The following is a 16,619-nucleotide window of genomic DNA, read 5'->3' as shown; positions in this document are numbered from 1 at the left end:
CCGGCTGGGCACGCACCGGCTGGGGCACCGGCGGGGGTGGGGAAAACTGTCCCAGTCTCGGACTGTTAATTGGCAGGGTCCTTCAGGACATTTGGAGGTCTGCATGGATAGGACACCTGTCAGTCAGCCCCCGGACTCCTGCTCCCGTGGTGCGTCCCGCCAGAATCTGTCTCCATTCCTTAGTCCAGCGTCCACTGGGATGGCCCCTCTGCATTTTCTGCAGGTCTCAGTCCTGCATTGTCCTCACAAGTCCTGTGCGTGTAGTTGATGCTGTGTGTCTCAGACCCTGGTTGGATATGTCGTAGGGGACATTGGGTCGGCTGCGTTGGTGCGCCGGCTCAGTAGGCTCGGAATCCTGAAGGGTGGCGCCTGTTTGCAGGCTAAAGTAAGGTGGCCTTCAGAAGTGACCAGTGCCCGACTGATTACTAGTGACCTCAAAGGGGTGCTGCCAGGAATTGTGCTGGCTCGGTGAGCCAGGGTGGCGGGCAGGGCCTTCAGTCAGAAGGCTTCTTCTCCTCCCGCAGCAGGCTCCTTGGCCCGGCCGGGATGTCTGGCCATGATAGATGGGGCCTGGCCTTGGCCCTGGGCCCGGGATGTGTCTGGGAGTTAATGGGGAGGCCAATGGCCCCCTCCCCTGCCCCAGGGAGCCAGGAAGGAGCAGGGCCTCTTGGAAGTGCCTGGCTATGGCAGGGCTTAGTGAAGGATAAATGGAAGATCTGGGGGGGCGGTCTCCTGAGCAGGCCGAAATCTGAGCGGTGTGGCTGCCTTTGGGGGAATTGATGTGCAATGCTTCACCTGCGCCATTAGCCAGCCTCAAGACAGGAATGCCAGGAATTCATTCCCAGAGTCGGGATGGGGGTCCCCCTGCAGAGCTGCCTCCAGGCTGTGGGCACCCGGTTCAGACTGTTTTCATCCACGGGCCTGTTGGGGATCCCCTTCGGCCCCTCCCCTGGTGTTCTTCCGGCCCTTGTGGGATCGATCTGGTGGCTGCTGGCTCGGTGCCTCGTCTCTGCGGGATTAACAGCCGTGCTAATCTGGATCCGAGGGCTTCGATTAGGTCCTCGTGGCTCAGTGACTGGTTCCTGGGCAGCTGCAGTGACATGGTGGGCTCTGCACCCCAGGTGTTTGGACTTTCACTGCTCTTCACCTTGTGGTGTTAAGGACAAGAGAGCTGGGGCCCTGAGGTCTTGAGCACAGCCTCTTCTAGGAGGGGCATGCTCGTCTTCTCCATGTCCGAGTTGTGAGCTCGTCCCAGCCCTGGACTTGTCCTTTGTGGGCTTGGAGCTTCTCTTCAGAGCCCCAGGCTCAGCCGTGCCCTCTCTAGAACAAGGCTGAGCTCTTGGCTACTGTGAGAAAGCCCCTGGGCTGGGGGCAGGGGGGCGCGGAGTGGACAGGACTGCATGTTAGAGCAGGAGTCTGGCCCTCAGAGAAGAAGCAGTGTGACAGGGAGGGGTCTGCGCCCCTGGGGCCCCTGAGCTTTGAGAGCCTTGTGGGGCAGGTATGGGGGGAGGCTAGGCTTCATTTCTGGGGGGCTTCAGGGTCCTGCTCAGCCCCAGGCTGGGGCCCCAGTGGGCAGAGAGCAGCAGCATTGCCTGGGCCCAGTGATCTCCTCCTGCAAGTATGTGATGATTCTAAGAGCTTTCTTCTGGCCAGCTCCAAAGCAAGGATGGGCGCGTGTCCCCGTTCATTCCCCATCGGGGTGGGGTGATCATTGAGGGCTACTGAGGCTAGCCTTCAGGGGTCCTCGGTCCTGCCCGGCCCAGGCTCAGGCCCAGGCCCAGTCCAGGTGCCCGGCCTGTGGGAGCTGAGAGGCCTCCTGGTAGAGCTTTTGGGGAGTACAGGGACCCTCGGGGCCTTGAGGCAGTGAGTTCTTAGCCCAGGGTCTGAGAACTTTTCTTTTCCTTTACTCTTGAGAACTATTTCAACAGAATCAGCTTCTTTGGTGACCCTATGCATTTTATTCCATACATCAAACCACCTTTCTGAGAGGCGGCCCGGCCAGAGCCTTCCCCAGCCAGAGTGCCCATGGGGGCTGAAAGTCCCGTGTCCCTTTGTGGGTGACAGCATGTATTTCTAGGCTGTGCAGATGGGGAGGGGACTTGCCCAGGCTTCCCTGTTGACTAAATGTCTGAGGCTGGTCCCATGAGCGGTGGGGGAGGTGAGGGGGGTGTGTCCCCTCTGTCCAGTCATTGGAAGAGCAGCCATAAAGGGGGGTGGGGCATTGGAATCAGGCAAGTCCTGAATTTTGCCTTTTTCTTTGAAAACTTTTGACAGGAACTTGAATTTGATCGGCACCACAGTGAGGCTGATGGATTTATTTCAGAAGCTAGACATCGTGCAGGAATCTCACTGGACAGGTAGGGTGCAGATATTCCTCGGGAGCTCATCCCCGAGGGCCCCTTCGGCCTCTTTCTCTCATGAGGAGGGTGAGCTCTGTGGCGGGGCCTTGGTCTGTGGTCGGCAGCTCTATGGACGTGTACACCGCGTATTGGCTTCAGGTGGCGCCATCAGGAAGGCAGGATGGTGCTCTTACAGATATGGGGGGATTCTGGGGCTTTAGACTAGGCGTGGCTCAGTGACCACACATAATAAGGCACCTGGGTATAGGCCCTGACTGCCCTGTGAGGGTCAAGCAGAGGGCTGTGTGTGTGCATGTCCACCCCTGGGCTCACAGAAACGAGAGTCAGAGATGGGCAGTGGGGATTCCTTCCCTTGTGCCTCTATAGATCATCCTGATACACTCCCATGGTACACCTGAGGGAGTCCAGGCCGCAGGTGGGCAGGGCTGCGTGGAGGGAGTGTTTCTCTATAGTGTGTGTTGCCATTTGGGGCTTGTTATGTTTCAAAAGTCTTTCTTCCTCCCTGTGCATGTCTTGGCCGGGCTCTGGATTCGCACTGAGCCCTCTCCCTGGCCACGCTCCCGCTGTGGCGCCCCAGGACCCACTTCTGTGGCAGCCCACACTGTCTGATGACCTGGGCCACCACTGTGCAGGTTCCTCTGGGGCAGCTCGCTCCCCACGCTTTGCCGATGGGAAGCCTGAGCAGTGACTTGGGGGGGTTTCTCTGGGTATCTGGGGCATTTGACCCATTTGCGTTTCCCCTGGAGATGTCGCCCGGACCCCTGGTGTCTTTTGGGTTCCTGCCATCGTCTGACCCTTGGCTCTTTCTCAGGAGCTTTGGATTCTGAGGTTGTCCGGCCTCACCGGCTTCTCTGGTATTTTCATCAGCATCGATGCCTTTTCATCTTGTGTGTTGTGACCCAGAGCCCTGATTGGTTTCCTTGGGGTCATCTTTGCCCCTTCTCAGCTTGTGAATCTGTCCCCAAACCATGGCCTCTGGCCCATCTATTGTCCACTGAGATCACTTGGGCAGTGTACCCTGTAACACTGAGCCCCCCTTCTCATGTTTCCTGGGCTTCTTGGGTAGGTCCCGTCTCTCCCCAGCTGTCCACATGCTTCGTGGCCTTGCGGCAGAACTTCAGGGGATGGAGGGCTTTGCCAGGGTGTGGCCAGTGCCCAAGTGGTGGGCCCTCGCTGACAGAGTGCTGGAACGTGATGGCCATGGCCAGGAGCTTCGTGGCGAGGCCTTGTTTACCCATTGCTGGGCGTGTTCTCCGTCACCATCCAACCTTCGGTCCTGGGGAAGGCTTGTGCCCGTGTTGTGGTGGGGGATGTTTTTCCCAGTGGAGAAGTGAGTGGCTTCTCCCCCTGTAGAAGGGCCCATCTCAGGAGGCTAGAGTGCCTAAGACTGCCCCCTCTCCCAGGTGCATGAAGCCCTGGTTCTGTTGGCCCAGGATGTGCTCCTGCCTTCCTTGAGAGGTATCACGGGGATGGAAGGATACAGCGAGGAGGAGACAGGCCTTGTCCCTGGGCCTGGCCCAGTTGGGGGGAAAGGATCTCGCCTCTGTCAGGGCTTGGACTGTGTGGAACCCCCTCAGCATTGCTGGGCCCTACCCCCTGTCCATCAATCTTCCTCTGCCGGCCCTGGCCGTCCTTGGGGATGCCATGGCACAGAGCATAGTCCTTTCTCCTTTTTGAGAAGTCAGGTGCCCCTGGGAGCTTGAGATCTGGGCAGCGACTTCAAAAGCTTGTCACGTTAGGCTAGTTTGGCGCCCCAGGGGCTCAGCGACAGGGAGTGAAGGAAATGCCCTAGGCACCGAGAGCCCCGCTTCCACCTGACGTCCTGGAGCCGGGCAGGGCTGCGGGGTCATCTTCCCCGGCATCCCTGGCAGGAGCCGAGAGCTGTGGTTGGGAGCAGCAGTTTTCTTGTTTAATGATGGATTACTAAATAAAGCATCCCCAAAGGAAATTCTGTACAAAATGCTGTGATGAAATAACAATTACGGTCGTGAGGGGGTTAGCGAATGACACCCAGATGCCTCGGCTGCTGGGCGCCATCGCCGCCCCGTGGCCCGGGGACTCTCAGCTAGTTCTCTGAGGAGCCGATGACTTGGTGCCACCTGCTCAGCAAGCTTGGGGTAGGGGACTGTCACTGGGCCCAGACCCAGCTCAGGGTAGACAGGTAGTGAGCGGCACAGCTGAGCCTGGGACCCTGGGCCTCCAGCTCACAGTGCAGGGCCAGGGTCCTTCCCTGGCATCTGTGAGCTTGCTTTAAAAGCTATAGATTAAGAAGTGCCATTGGGCAATCCTGTGCATTGAATGCCACGGTTCTGAGAAGGGCCCAGGCCAGAGACAAGGTGAAGGCCCCTCTGGCTCCTCTCTGCCCAGTTCCATGACGCTGCTCAGGAGTGGTCCAGGGCACATTCTGAAGCACCAGCCCTGGCCCCTTGCTCCAGAGGTCTTACTGAATCATGTGACATGCATTTATTAAGCGCCATCTTCATGCATGGTCTTGTGCTCAGTCTCGAGAGGCAGAACTGATAGGGCAGTGCCCTCAGGGAGCTTTTGTCTCATGGACCACACAAGATGGAACTCGGAGATTTCCGGGGCAGAGCCAAGATGGCTGAGGAAAGGCAGCTCTCAGAACTCACAACATGGTCTCTCCAGAAAACCTCCAGATAATGCCACAGGACAGTTCCTGGAGCAGCAGAACCCATAAAACAATGGCTAAGATAATTTTCCAGCCAAAAACAGCTTGGAAGGTGGGCAGGAGGCAGCTGCTGTGCCAGGGCAGGAGTGGAGCCCACCCCACAGTCACCCTGACACAGATCCAGTCCCAGGCAGGCTGAACCAGGGAAAGAGACCCCCAGAGCCTCTGAATCAGCTGCAGCGCCAGTGTCCTCTGCAACTAAGCTCACCGTCTGGTGAGAGGGCTGAGCCCTGGGCAGGGGGAGACTACAGGGGTCTCTGCTGGTGCTGAGGCAGAACTTGGGTTTTTCAGCCCTGCCAGGAACCAGGAAGTAGGCTTGAGTAGCAGTGGCCCAGGTGGAGGAGGGGTGCAGGCTCATCAGAGCTGACAACCACAACACACACAAAGTTTTGCTGTCTGGTTAATTAGGAAGTTGGCCTGGGGTTATCTAGGACCAGGGAACAGACCAGGTGAGTGAAGAACCTGCCCCTCCTTAAATCATACCACCTGGGACCCCCTGAAGCTTGGGACAGTGCAGCCTGGAAACAGTGCCCCACTTTTTTTTTTTTAACATTTATTATTTTCCATTTACATGTAAGGGTAGTTTTCTTTTTTTTTTTTTTTAAGTGAGGCAATTGGGGTTAAGTGACTTGCCCAGGGTCACACAGCTAGTAAGTATTAAGTGTCTGAGGCCGGATTTGAACTCAGGTACTCCTGACTCCAGGGCCAGTGCTCTATCCACTGCGCCACCTAGCTGGCCCCCAAGGGTAGTTTTCGACATTCATTTTCATAAGATTTAGAGTTCGAAATTTTTCTTCCTCCCCCCTTCTCTTTCCTCCCCCCTCCACAAGATTGCAACCAGGTTATATATGTACAATCCACAAGTGTTCTTTTTATCAGTTCTTTCTATAGGGATGCATAGTAAGCTTCCTCATTAGTTCCTTGGGATTGTCTTGGATCATTGCACTGCTGAGAGTAGTTAAGTCATTCACAATTGAACAATGCTGCTGTCACTGCACACAATGCCCCCCCAGCTCTGCTCACTTCACTATACATCGATGTTCATTAGTCTTTCAAGGTTTTTCGGGCATCATCCTGTTTGTCATTTCCTGTAGCACAAGCCCATTCTACTACAATCATATAGCACAGCTTTTCCCATCATTCCTCAATTGATGGACATTCCCTTGATTCTCAATTCTTAGCCTCCACCAAGAGTTGCTATAAATCATTTTTGTTCAATTTTTCCCCCTTTTCTCTTTTTCATGATTACTACTGTTAACTGTTTCCCTTCCATCCTATTCCCTTCCCCATGATATTTATTCTATTATCCATCTTCTTTCATCCTATCACTCTTCAAAAAGGATTTGCTTCTGTCTGTCCCCTCCCCCACTCTGCCCTTCCTTCTTTTGCCCCTCTCTCTTTATCCCTTTCCCCTCCTATTTTCCTGTAGGGTTACAGAGATTACTCCACCCAATTGAGTGTGTGCAGCATTCCCTCTTTGAGCCAATTCTAATGAGATTGAGGTCTTTGAGCCAATTATGATGAGAGTTAGGCTCATTTACTGCCCAGATTAAATAGATTACTCCACCCAGTTGGGTGTGTCTATTAGTCCCTCCTTGAGGCAGCTCTGATGAGTTTAAGGTCTTTGAGCCTTTTCTGATGAGTGTAAAATTCATTTACTGCCCTGCTCCTCTCCCATCTCTTCCCCCACTCCATAAGCCTTTTTCCTGTTACTTTCATGTAGGATTTCGCTTCTGCCCTTCCCCCTCCCCCAGTGAATTCCCTTTACCCCTCAATTTAACCCTAAAGATGTTATCACCTAGCTAAGTGACACAGTGGACAAATCATCACCCCTGGACCCAGGGGGATCCCAGCCAAAACCCAGCCTCAGACACAAGACAGTTGCCCACTGTACGACCCCAGGTATGTCCCCCAGCTCCAATGTTTTTTTATTGTTCTCTAGGGTCTTGTATCTGAAAGTCAAATTTGCCATTCAGTTTAGGTCTTTTCATCACAAATCTTTGAAAGTCTTCTTTTTCATTAAAGTCCCATTTTTTCCCACTGAAAGATAATGCTGAATTTTGCTGGGTAGGTGATTCTTGGTTGTAATCCCATTTCCTTTGCCCTTTGGAATATCATATTCCATGCCCTCTGGTCCTTTAATGTAGAAGCTGCTAGATCTTGTGCTATCCTGACTGGGGCTCCACACAGTACTTGAAGTCTTTCTTTTTGGCAGCTTGCAATATTTTCTCCTTGACCTGAGAGCTCTGGAATTTGGCTATAATATTCCTAGGAGTTTTCTTTTTGGGATCTCTTTCTGGAGGTGATGGGTGGATTCTTTCAATTTCTATTTTACCTTCTGCTTCTAGAACATCAGGGCAATTTTCCCTGAGAATATCTTGGAAGATGGTGTCTAAGCTCTTTCCTTGATCATGGTTTTCAGGTAGACCAATAATTTTCAAATTATCTCTCCTGGACCTATTTTCCAGGTCAGCAGTTTTTCCCAGAAGATATTTCACATTGCCCTCTATTTTTTTATTCATTTGGATTTGCTTTATTGTGTCTTGGTTTCTCATAAAGTCACTGGCTTCCATTTGTTCAATCCTCATTCTTAGGCAATTATTTTCATCAGAGAGCTTTGGTACCTCCTTTTCCATTTGGCCAATTTGACTTTTCAAGCTGTTGACTTTTTCCTCATGTCTTTCCTGCATCACCCTCATTTCTCTTTCCACTTTTTCCTCCACCTCATTTTATCTTCAAAGTCCTTTTTGAGCACCTCTAGGGCCTGAGACCAATTCATATTTTTCTTGGAAGCTTTAGATATAGGGGCCCTGATGTTGACATCTTCCTCTGAGGGGGCCCCTTGGTCTTCCTTGTTACTGAAGAAACTTTCTATGGTCCTCACCTTTCTCTGTCAGCTCATCTTGCCTTTCTTTCTTTTTTTTTTTTTTTTGCGGGGCAATGGGGGTTAAGTGACTTGCCCAGGGTCACACAGCTAATAAGTGTCAAGTGTCTGAGGCCGGATTTGAACTCAGGTACTTCTGAATCCAAGGCCAGTGCTTTATCCACTGTGCCACCTAGCTGCTCTGCCTTTCTTTTACTAGACTTTTAGCTCCTTAAAGTGGGGCACTGCTTCCAGGCTGCAGTATCCCAAGCTTAAGAAGTCCCAGGTGGTATGATTTAAGGAGAATCAGGTTCTTCCCTCGCCCGGCCTCTTTCCTGGTCCTAGATGACCCCAGACCAACTTGCCAATCAACCAGCTTTGTGTGTTGTGGTTGTTAGCTCCGACGAGCTAACCTCCCCCACCTGGGGCACTTCTACTCAAGCCTACCACCTGGTTTTCAGTAGGGGTGTAAAATCCAAGTTCTGCCTCAGCACCAGCATAGACCCCTGTAATCTCTCCCCTGCCCAGGACTCAGCCCTCTCACCAGACTGTGAGCTTAGTTCCAGACGACACTGGTGCTTCAGCTGATTCAGAGACTCTGGGGGTCTCCTTCTCTGGTGAGGACTTCCTGAGACTGGATCTGTGTCAGGGAGACTGTGGGGTTGGGCGCGACTCCTATATCAGCACTGCAGCTCCCTCCTTTTGACCTTCCAAGCCCTTCTTGGTTAGAAGATGATTTCAGCACATTCTTCTGTGAGTTTTGCTGCTCTGGACATTTTCCTATGACCTTATTTGGATGTTTTTTGGAGTGATCGTGTCATGAGTTCGGGAGCTCACGGCCTTTCCTCCGCCATCTTGGCTCTGCCCCGGAAGTCTCCAACAGTGCCCCACTTGAAGGAGCTAAAAGTCAAATAAAAGACAGGCAAGATGAGAAGAGAGAGAAAGGTGAGGACCATAGAAAGTTTCTTTAGTGACAAGGAAGATCGAGGTGCACCCTCAGAAGATGATAGCAATGTCAGGGCTCTGACTTTCAAAGCTTCCAAGAAAAACATGAATTGGTCTCAAGCCATAGAGGCATTCAAAAAGGACTTTGAAGATAAAGATGGGACTCAGAGATGATGATTTGGAACATGCCTAGCTGGTTTGGGACCCCTTGCCCTCTGTGACTTTGGACAAGTCCCCCCTTTCTGGGCCCTGGAGGAGGGGCTCAGTCTGTCTCCTCAGAGTTTGTTCCTAGAACTGGTCCCCCAGCCTAGAAGTGTATCTGACGTTGCCCAGCCGGGTGACTGTGGACAAGTCCCTGTGCCTCTCTGAGTGCTTTCCTCATTTGTAGAGGGGGGGCATCTCAGCAAGGTGTTGTGACCCTTCTCAGAGGGAAGGAATGTGAGCTCTGTGGGTGGCATGGTGGGCTGAGGGGGAGCGCCCTTCCAGCAGGAGCCAGGGCCAGGCTGGGGCTGGGGCTGGGGCTGGGACTGAGAAGGCTTTCTGAAGGCGGTGACAGCACCTGGGCTGGGCCTCAAAGGATGAGCAGTCCTGCTGGCATCTCTCTGATAGAGACACACGGTAACCGGCTGTGTGAGCAACTTGTTATTCTTGCATGTAGCTTCCAAAATACACATTGAATGATGTCTTCTCAAGGCCACAGAGACCAAAATAAAATGTCTCCTCCCTCAGGGACTGTAAGCCCTCAGAGCCCTCAGGCCTTAAATTCCAAACTACGTAGACAAGGAAGCAAGTGCCAAAGCTGTACAAAGTGACCTTTGGGGGCCTAACAAGCTCTACATTGCTATCCAGGTTAGCTGGACCAGGTCACAGATCCACCAACCATGTACTAGTGTTTTCCCACAGACCCTCCAGCAACGGCCCATTTGATAGATGTGAGGTGGAACTGCAGGGTCATGTTAAACGTACATCTCTGGTTACTAGTGATTTGTGGAACTCTTTTACATTGAAATTCTTCTGGGGTCAGTTAGGTGGCGCAGTGGATAGAGCACTGGCCCTGGAGTCAGAAGGACTTGAGTTCAAATCCAGCCTCGGACACTTAACACTTACTAGCTGTGTAACCCTAGGCAAATCACTTAACCCTAATTGCCTCACTGTAAAAAAAAAAAAAAGAAAAAAAGAAAAATTCTTCTTCTGAAAATTGCCCATTCTATCCTCTGACCATTTATTTATCTCTTGGGGCATGGCTCTCATTCTTATAAATTTGAATCTATTCCTTATGTCTTTGGGATGAGATCTTTACTGGAGAAATTGATTGCAGATAATTACTTCCATTCTGTTCTTAGTTGCATTGATTTTATTTGTGCAAAACGTTTTTAATTTTATATAATCAAAATTGTTCATTTTGTCATCTGTGATCCTCCCTATCCTTTGGTCATGAAGTCTTCCTCTGTTGACAGATTCAAGAGAGAATTTCTTTCCAGCTGCTTCTCTGATTTGTTTATGATGTCGTCCTTTCTAACTAAGTCATGTGCCCTTTTGGAGCTTGTCTTAGTAGATGATAGTTGTTGTGCTAGACTGTGTTTCTGCCAGACCATTTTCCAGTTTTCCCAACAGTTTTTGTGTAATAGTGAGTCCTTACCCCAATAGTTGTGGTCTTTGGGTTTGCCAAAAACTAGGTTAGTGGCCTCATTTGCTTCTGTATGTTGTATGCCTACTCTGTTCCTTTCTATTTCTTACCTAGTACCAAATGTGTATTTTGAGATCTCATACTGCTAGCCACCTTCCTTTCGCTGCCTTTCCACTCCACTCATTCCTTTGATATTCTTGACATTTGTTCTTCCAATTGAATTTTGTTATTTTTTCTAACTCTATAAAGTAATCCTTCATTGGTATGACACTCAATAAGTAAATTAATTTAGGCAATATTGTCATTATTATATTGGCTCAGCCTCCCTATGAACAATATTTTTCTAATTATTTAGGTTTTCATTTATGTAAAGATTATTTTTGCAGTTGCATTCATATAGCTCCTATGTATGTCTTGCCAGGTAGACTCCCATGTATTTTATACATTCTGTAGTTACTTGAAATGAAATTTCCCTTTCTATGTCTTCTTACTGGGTTTTTGCTTTTGTTTTTGTTTTTTTTTTGTTGCAGGGCAATGAGGGTTAAGTGACTTGCCCAGGGTCACACAGCTAGTAAGTATTAGAAGAGTCTGAGGCTGGATTTGAACTCAGGTCCTCCTGAATCCAGGACCAGTGGTTTATCCACTGCACCACCTAGCTGCCCCCTATTGGGTTTTGTTGGCAATATACAGAAATGCTGATAATTTATGTGGGTTTATTTAATGTCCTGCAACTTTGCTGAAGTTAGTGTTTCAATTAAATTTCTAGTTGACTCTTTAGGGTTCTCTAAGTAAACCATTGTATCATCTGCAAAAAAATGATACTTACATTTTCTCTTATGCTTGGTCTCAATTTTTTTGTCTTGTCTTATTGCTAGCATTTCTAATACCATGTATTATAGTAATGGTGAATAGACTAGATATACAGTACATAATAGTAAATGCTTTTAGTAACTTTATGTTTGATAAATGTAAAGATTTAAGCTTTGGGGATAAGAATTCAGCATTTGATAAAAACTGTTGGGAAAAGTGGAAAGCAGTCTAGCAGAAATTTGGTATAGAGAAATATCTTGCATCATTTGCCAAGATAAGGGCAAAATGGATGCATGACCTAGACATAAAGGGAGATATCACAAGTAAATCAGAAGGATATAGTATACATTACCTATCAAATTTATGGATAGAAGAACTTATGATTAAACAAGAGAGAGAGAGAGCACTGTGAGATATAAAATGGATGATTTTGATTACATTGAATTAAAAATTTTTGTACAAATAAAACTGTTGTAGCCAAGATTAAAAGGAAAGCAGAAAGTTGGGGAAATTTTTATAAACAATTTCTTAGATAAAGGCCTCATCTCAATAACATAGAGAATTATGTCATTTATAAGAATATGAGTCATTTCTCAATTGATAAATAGTTGAAGCATATGAATATGCAGGAAGGAAGAAATCAAAGCTATATATAGTCCTATTATTAGAGAAATGCAAATTAAAACAACTTTGAGGAATGATCTCACACCTATCAAACTAGCCAAAATGATAGAAGGGGAAAATGACAAATATTGGAGGGCATGTGGAAAATTGGGATAATAATATACTGTTGGTGGAACAGTAAACTGATCCAACATTTTGGAGAGCAATCTGGAATTATAGACAAAGAGTTATAAAACTGTGTACCCTTTGACCCAGGAATAGCACTATGAGGTCTGTTTCCCAAGGTGACCAAGGAAAAAGGAAAAGCACCTCTATGTTCTAGAATATTTTTAGTAGCTCTCTTTGTGTGGCAAAGAGCTAGAAATTGAGGGGGATGCCCATCAGTTGGGGAATGGCCAAACAAGTGTTTTATGATTGTGATGGAATACTACTGTGCTATAAGAAATGATGAGCAATACCACTCCAGGAAGGGGGTAGGGGAGGGAGGGAAGGAGGGATAAAAATTGGAACTCAAAAGTATAAATAAAAATGTTTATTAATTTTAAAAATGTGTGTAAATTCAACTTTAATATATAAAAAAAATGATGAGCAGGTAAAACTTGGGTGAAATAATTAAGAGTGAACTGAGCAGAACCAAGAGAATGTTGTATACAGTCATAACGATAGTGTTTGAAGAATGACTGTGAATAACTTAGTTATTCTGAGTATTAAAAATATTCAAATCAACTACAAAGAACCTATAAAGGAGTATACTGTCCACCTCCAGAGAAAGAACTAAAGAACTAAAGAACTGATAAGTAGAAGTATGCACAGTATAGTTTTACACACACACACCCTTGCCTCTATCTCTTCCCATGCAGTAATCACCAGAGGTCTATCGTATGTAACTTCCCCAGTATTCTTTAATAACTTCTTGCTGTTCTTGTTCTCCTCCTCCTCCTTCAGATTTCTTTAGTTCTGCAAGGGGTGTATTGAGATCCTCACTGTTAGAGTTTTATAGTCTGTTTCTCCTTTAAACTTCTTTATCTTTTCCTTTATTTACATGCAATGCTGCTTGGTACGCTTGTGTTTAGTATTGATGTCAATACTTGATTTATAATACCTTTCAGCAAAATATCATTTCCCTAATTATCTCTTTTAATGAAGTCTTATGTTTGCTGTGTTTTTATGGTTACCTTGTCTTCCACACCTCTCTTTTTGCTTCCTCCAGCCCCTCATTTTAATTGTGAATCTTTGCACTTTAAGTGAGTTTCTCAGAATGCCCTATTGTTGGATTCTGGTTTCTAATCCATTCTGCTGTCCTCTTTCATTTTAGGGGTGAGTTCATACTATTCCTATTCCCAATTGTGGTAGTTAATTAATTGTGTCATTCCATCCACTGGATTCTTTTAGGCTTTTTCCTCTCTTTGTTTTTTACCCCCTTTTGACTAGTGGAGAGTGGGCTGCATACCAGGGTTCTAGGTTCAATGCTTTTTGTTCCTGCCTGTGCTCCAGAGCAAACTAGGAATTCTTCACCATCTGGTGAAGCCTTTAGATGCCCTATTCAGTCATATTTTTAAAGGTATAAAATGCATAGGATTATAGAGGAAACCAAAGTTGGGTGAAAATAAAAGATGATCTTTTTTCAGATCCCAGTTCATGGACCCCCTGAAATTTTCCCTTGGGCTTCTAGTTAGTCTATGGACCTCAGTTTAGCACTTAGGACTCTGTTCATGAAGAACAGAGAACTTGTTACATGCAAGTTGCGTTTTAGGCTGTATTCACTTGTCAAGATTGTGATTTAAAAAATATTCTATAAGACCAATTTTCACATAAATTGCCTTTAGAAATTATTTTAGTTTGCCAGTAATGCTACCATCCTCAGCTTTGGGTTTTGACTCTTTCTGTGTGAGAACCTCATTCTGTGTGTATTGAGAGGCTGGGGACACAGGATCAGCGCCAGCACTTTTCTACCGCTGTTGAAGGAATGACTATAATTACATTGTCAAAATAATATTTATAGTATTATTTTCAGGGAATAATTGCAGTAGTGTGACGAATATATTATGCTCATCAAATTTAATATAAATACAAGCGTGCGTTTTGTATTTGAGCTATTCCTGTTGTTTTTGGTCTTGATTCATTTCCAATCTGTAAAAATAATAGTGGGATTTTTTTTTTGGTTACTCTCAGAGCACTTGATAAACTGTCTGGTAAAAGTAAATTGTTGTTTTTGCTTGTGTTGGCATTTTTTGTTTCATGTTCCCAGCTCCATTCTCCAGCAGGACATCTTTCAAGCTTTTCCTCCCCAAAGTTGTCATGTGATGAGTCAGAGCATTAATGTAACGTTTTCTGGCCAGATTGTTTTCAGATTCGCCATTTATATCCCTTGTTGTTTGTCCTTTGGATTGTGTTTGTTGTGAAACTTCGTGAGAGGCTGTTGGGGCCAGGATTTGGACCTTGGCTTGGCTGGTCCTCCCTTCTGGTCCAGCTGGTTGTGGCTATCTAGGCCACATTAGCAGGTCCTTGCACATTTACCCGAGAGGGGATATATGGAAGCACCTTTGGAAGCCCATCCACTTTTGGAGTAGCTCCTACTATGGATGACTGGGCCTGGTTCCAACTTGAGTCATCTCTATTGGATATAATGAATTCCCCCAACCTCAGCCTGGAGGCAACTCCTCCCTCAGCTGCTCTAACTTGAGCACTTCTTCTATGCATTTGCTGTGCTTAGACTTGTGTCCCATTTCTCAGTGTACAGAATGGGTCTCATCTTCCCCGCTTGGCTCTGTGCTCCTTAGGGACCATGACTGTTTTATTTATTGTCATCCTTTTCCAAGTACCAGGCACATGGGGCTCTTTGTAGGAGGCACTTGATGGATGCTTATGGAGTATGCACTGTATCCCTGTAATCCTGGCTTGCACGAGACGGAGGCTGGTGGATCATCTGAGCTCAGAATTTCTTTTCTTTTTCTTTTTTTAATATAAACATTTTTATTCATCATTTTGGGTTACAATTTTTATCCCTCCTTCTCTCCCCCCTTCCCTCCCTGAGTGGGTAAGCAATCAGATGTGGGTTATACATGTATGATTATGTAAAACATCACCAGATTAGTAATTTTGTACAAAAAAACTTGAATAAAAGAAAAAAATGAGAGTAAAAAATAGCCTGCTTCAATCTGTGTTCTATCAATATCAGTTCTTTTTTTGGAGGTGGATAGTATGTTTCGTCATTAGTCCTTTGGGATATTCTTGGATCATTGTATTGCTGAGAATAGTTAAGTCATTCCCAGTTCATCATCAAACAGTGTTGCTGTCTCTGTGCACAATGTTCTCTTGGTTCTGCTCACTTCACTACACATCAGTTCATACAAACCTTTCCAGGCCTTTCTGAAGTCATTCTGCTTGTCATTTCTTATAGCACAATACTGTTCCATCACTATCCTATCCCACAGCTTGTTTAGCCATTCCCCACTTGATGGCCATTCCTTTGATTTCCAGTTCTTATCCACCACAAACAGAGCAGCTATAAATATTTTTGTACAAATAGGTCTTTTTCCCTTTTTGAGGATGTTTTGGGATATAAACCTAGCAGTGGTATTGCTGGATCAAAGGGTACACACAGTTCTATAACCCTTTGGGCATAGTTCCAAATTGCTCTCCAGAATGGTTGGATCAGTTCACAACTCCACCAGCTAATTCCCACACCCTCTCCAACATCCAGTATTTTCCATTTTTGTTATATTTCCCATTCTGATAGGTGTGAGGTGATACCTCAGAGTTGTTTTAATTTGCCTTTCTCTGATCAATAGTGATCATATGATTATAGATAACTTTGATTTTTTTTTGTCTGAAAACTGCCTGTTCATATCCTTTGACCATTTATCAATTGGGGAATGACTTGTATTTTTATACATTTGACTCAGTTCTGTATATATTTGAGAAATGAGGCCTTTATCAGAGATACTTGTTTCAAAAATTCTTTCCCAGTTTTGTTTTCCCTTATAATCTTGGTTGCATTAGTTTCGTTTGTGCAAAACCTTTTTAACTTTATACAATCAAAATGATCTATTTTACATTTTGTTTTGCTCAATATATCTTCTTTGATCCTAAATTCTTCCTTTGTCCATAAATCTGACAGATAAACAATTCCATGCTCTCTTAATTTGCTTATGGCATCACCATTTATGTGTAAATCATATAACCATACAGTATGAGATGTTTGTCTATACCTAGTTTCTGCCATACTATTTTCTAGTTTTCCCAGAAGTTTTTGTCAAATAGTGAGATCTTATCTTGGAGGCTAGAGTTTTTGGGTTTATCAAACAAAAGATTGCTGTATTCTTTACCACTGTGTTTTGTGTTTCCACTGATCCTCCTCTCTGTTTCTTAGCCAGTACCAAATAGTTTTGATGATTGCTGCTTTATAATATAGCTTTAGATCTGGTACAGCTAGGCCACCTTCCTTAGCTTTTTTTTTTTTTTTCCATGAATTCCTTTGATATTCTTGACCTTTTGTTCTTCCATATGAATTTTGTTATTATTTTTTCTAGTTCTATGAAATACTTTTTTGGTAGTTGGATTGGTATGGTGCTGAATAAGTGAATTAATTTGGGTAGAATTGTCATTTTTATTATATTAGCACAGCCTACCTATGAGCAATTTATATTTTTCCATTTGTTTACATCTGATTTTATTTGTGTGAAAAGTGTTTTGTAATTG

The 16,619-nt window shown here is 46.0% G+C and overlaps 1 protein-coding gene across 2 annotated transcripts in view; it reads left to right on the top strand.

Moving 5' to 3' along the window:
• Window positions 1-16,619, top strand: part of ATXN10 (ataxin 10) — an 84,110-nt gene that overhangs the window by 12,813 nt on the left and 54,678 nt on the right. For both annotated transcript variants that reach the window (XM_043969399.1, XM_043969400.1), the window contains exon 3: window positions 2,275-2,357. In XM_043969399.1, coding sequence (XP_043825334.1) covers window positions 2,275-2,357 — 83 coding nt within the window. The remainder of the gene's footprint in view (window positions 1-2,274; window positions 2,358-16,619) is intronic.

The sequence above is a fragment of the Dromiciops gliroides genome, chromosome 5, assembly GCF_019393635.1.
Source record: "Dromiciops gliroides isolate mDroGli1 chromosome 5, mDroGli1.pri, whole genome shotgun sequence".
Taxonomy (NCBI): domain Eukaryota; kingdom Metazoa; phylum Chordata; class Mammalia; order Microbiotheria; family Microbiotheriidae; genus Dromiciops; species Dromiciops gliroides.
This window is presented reverse-complemented; position numbering and strand designations above follow the sequence as displayed.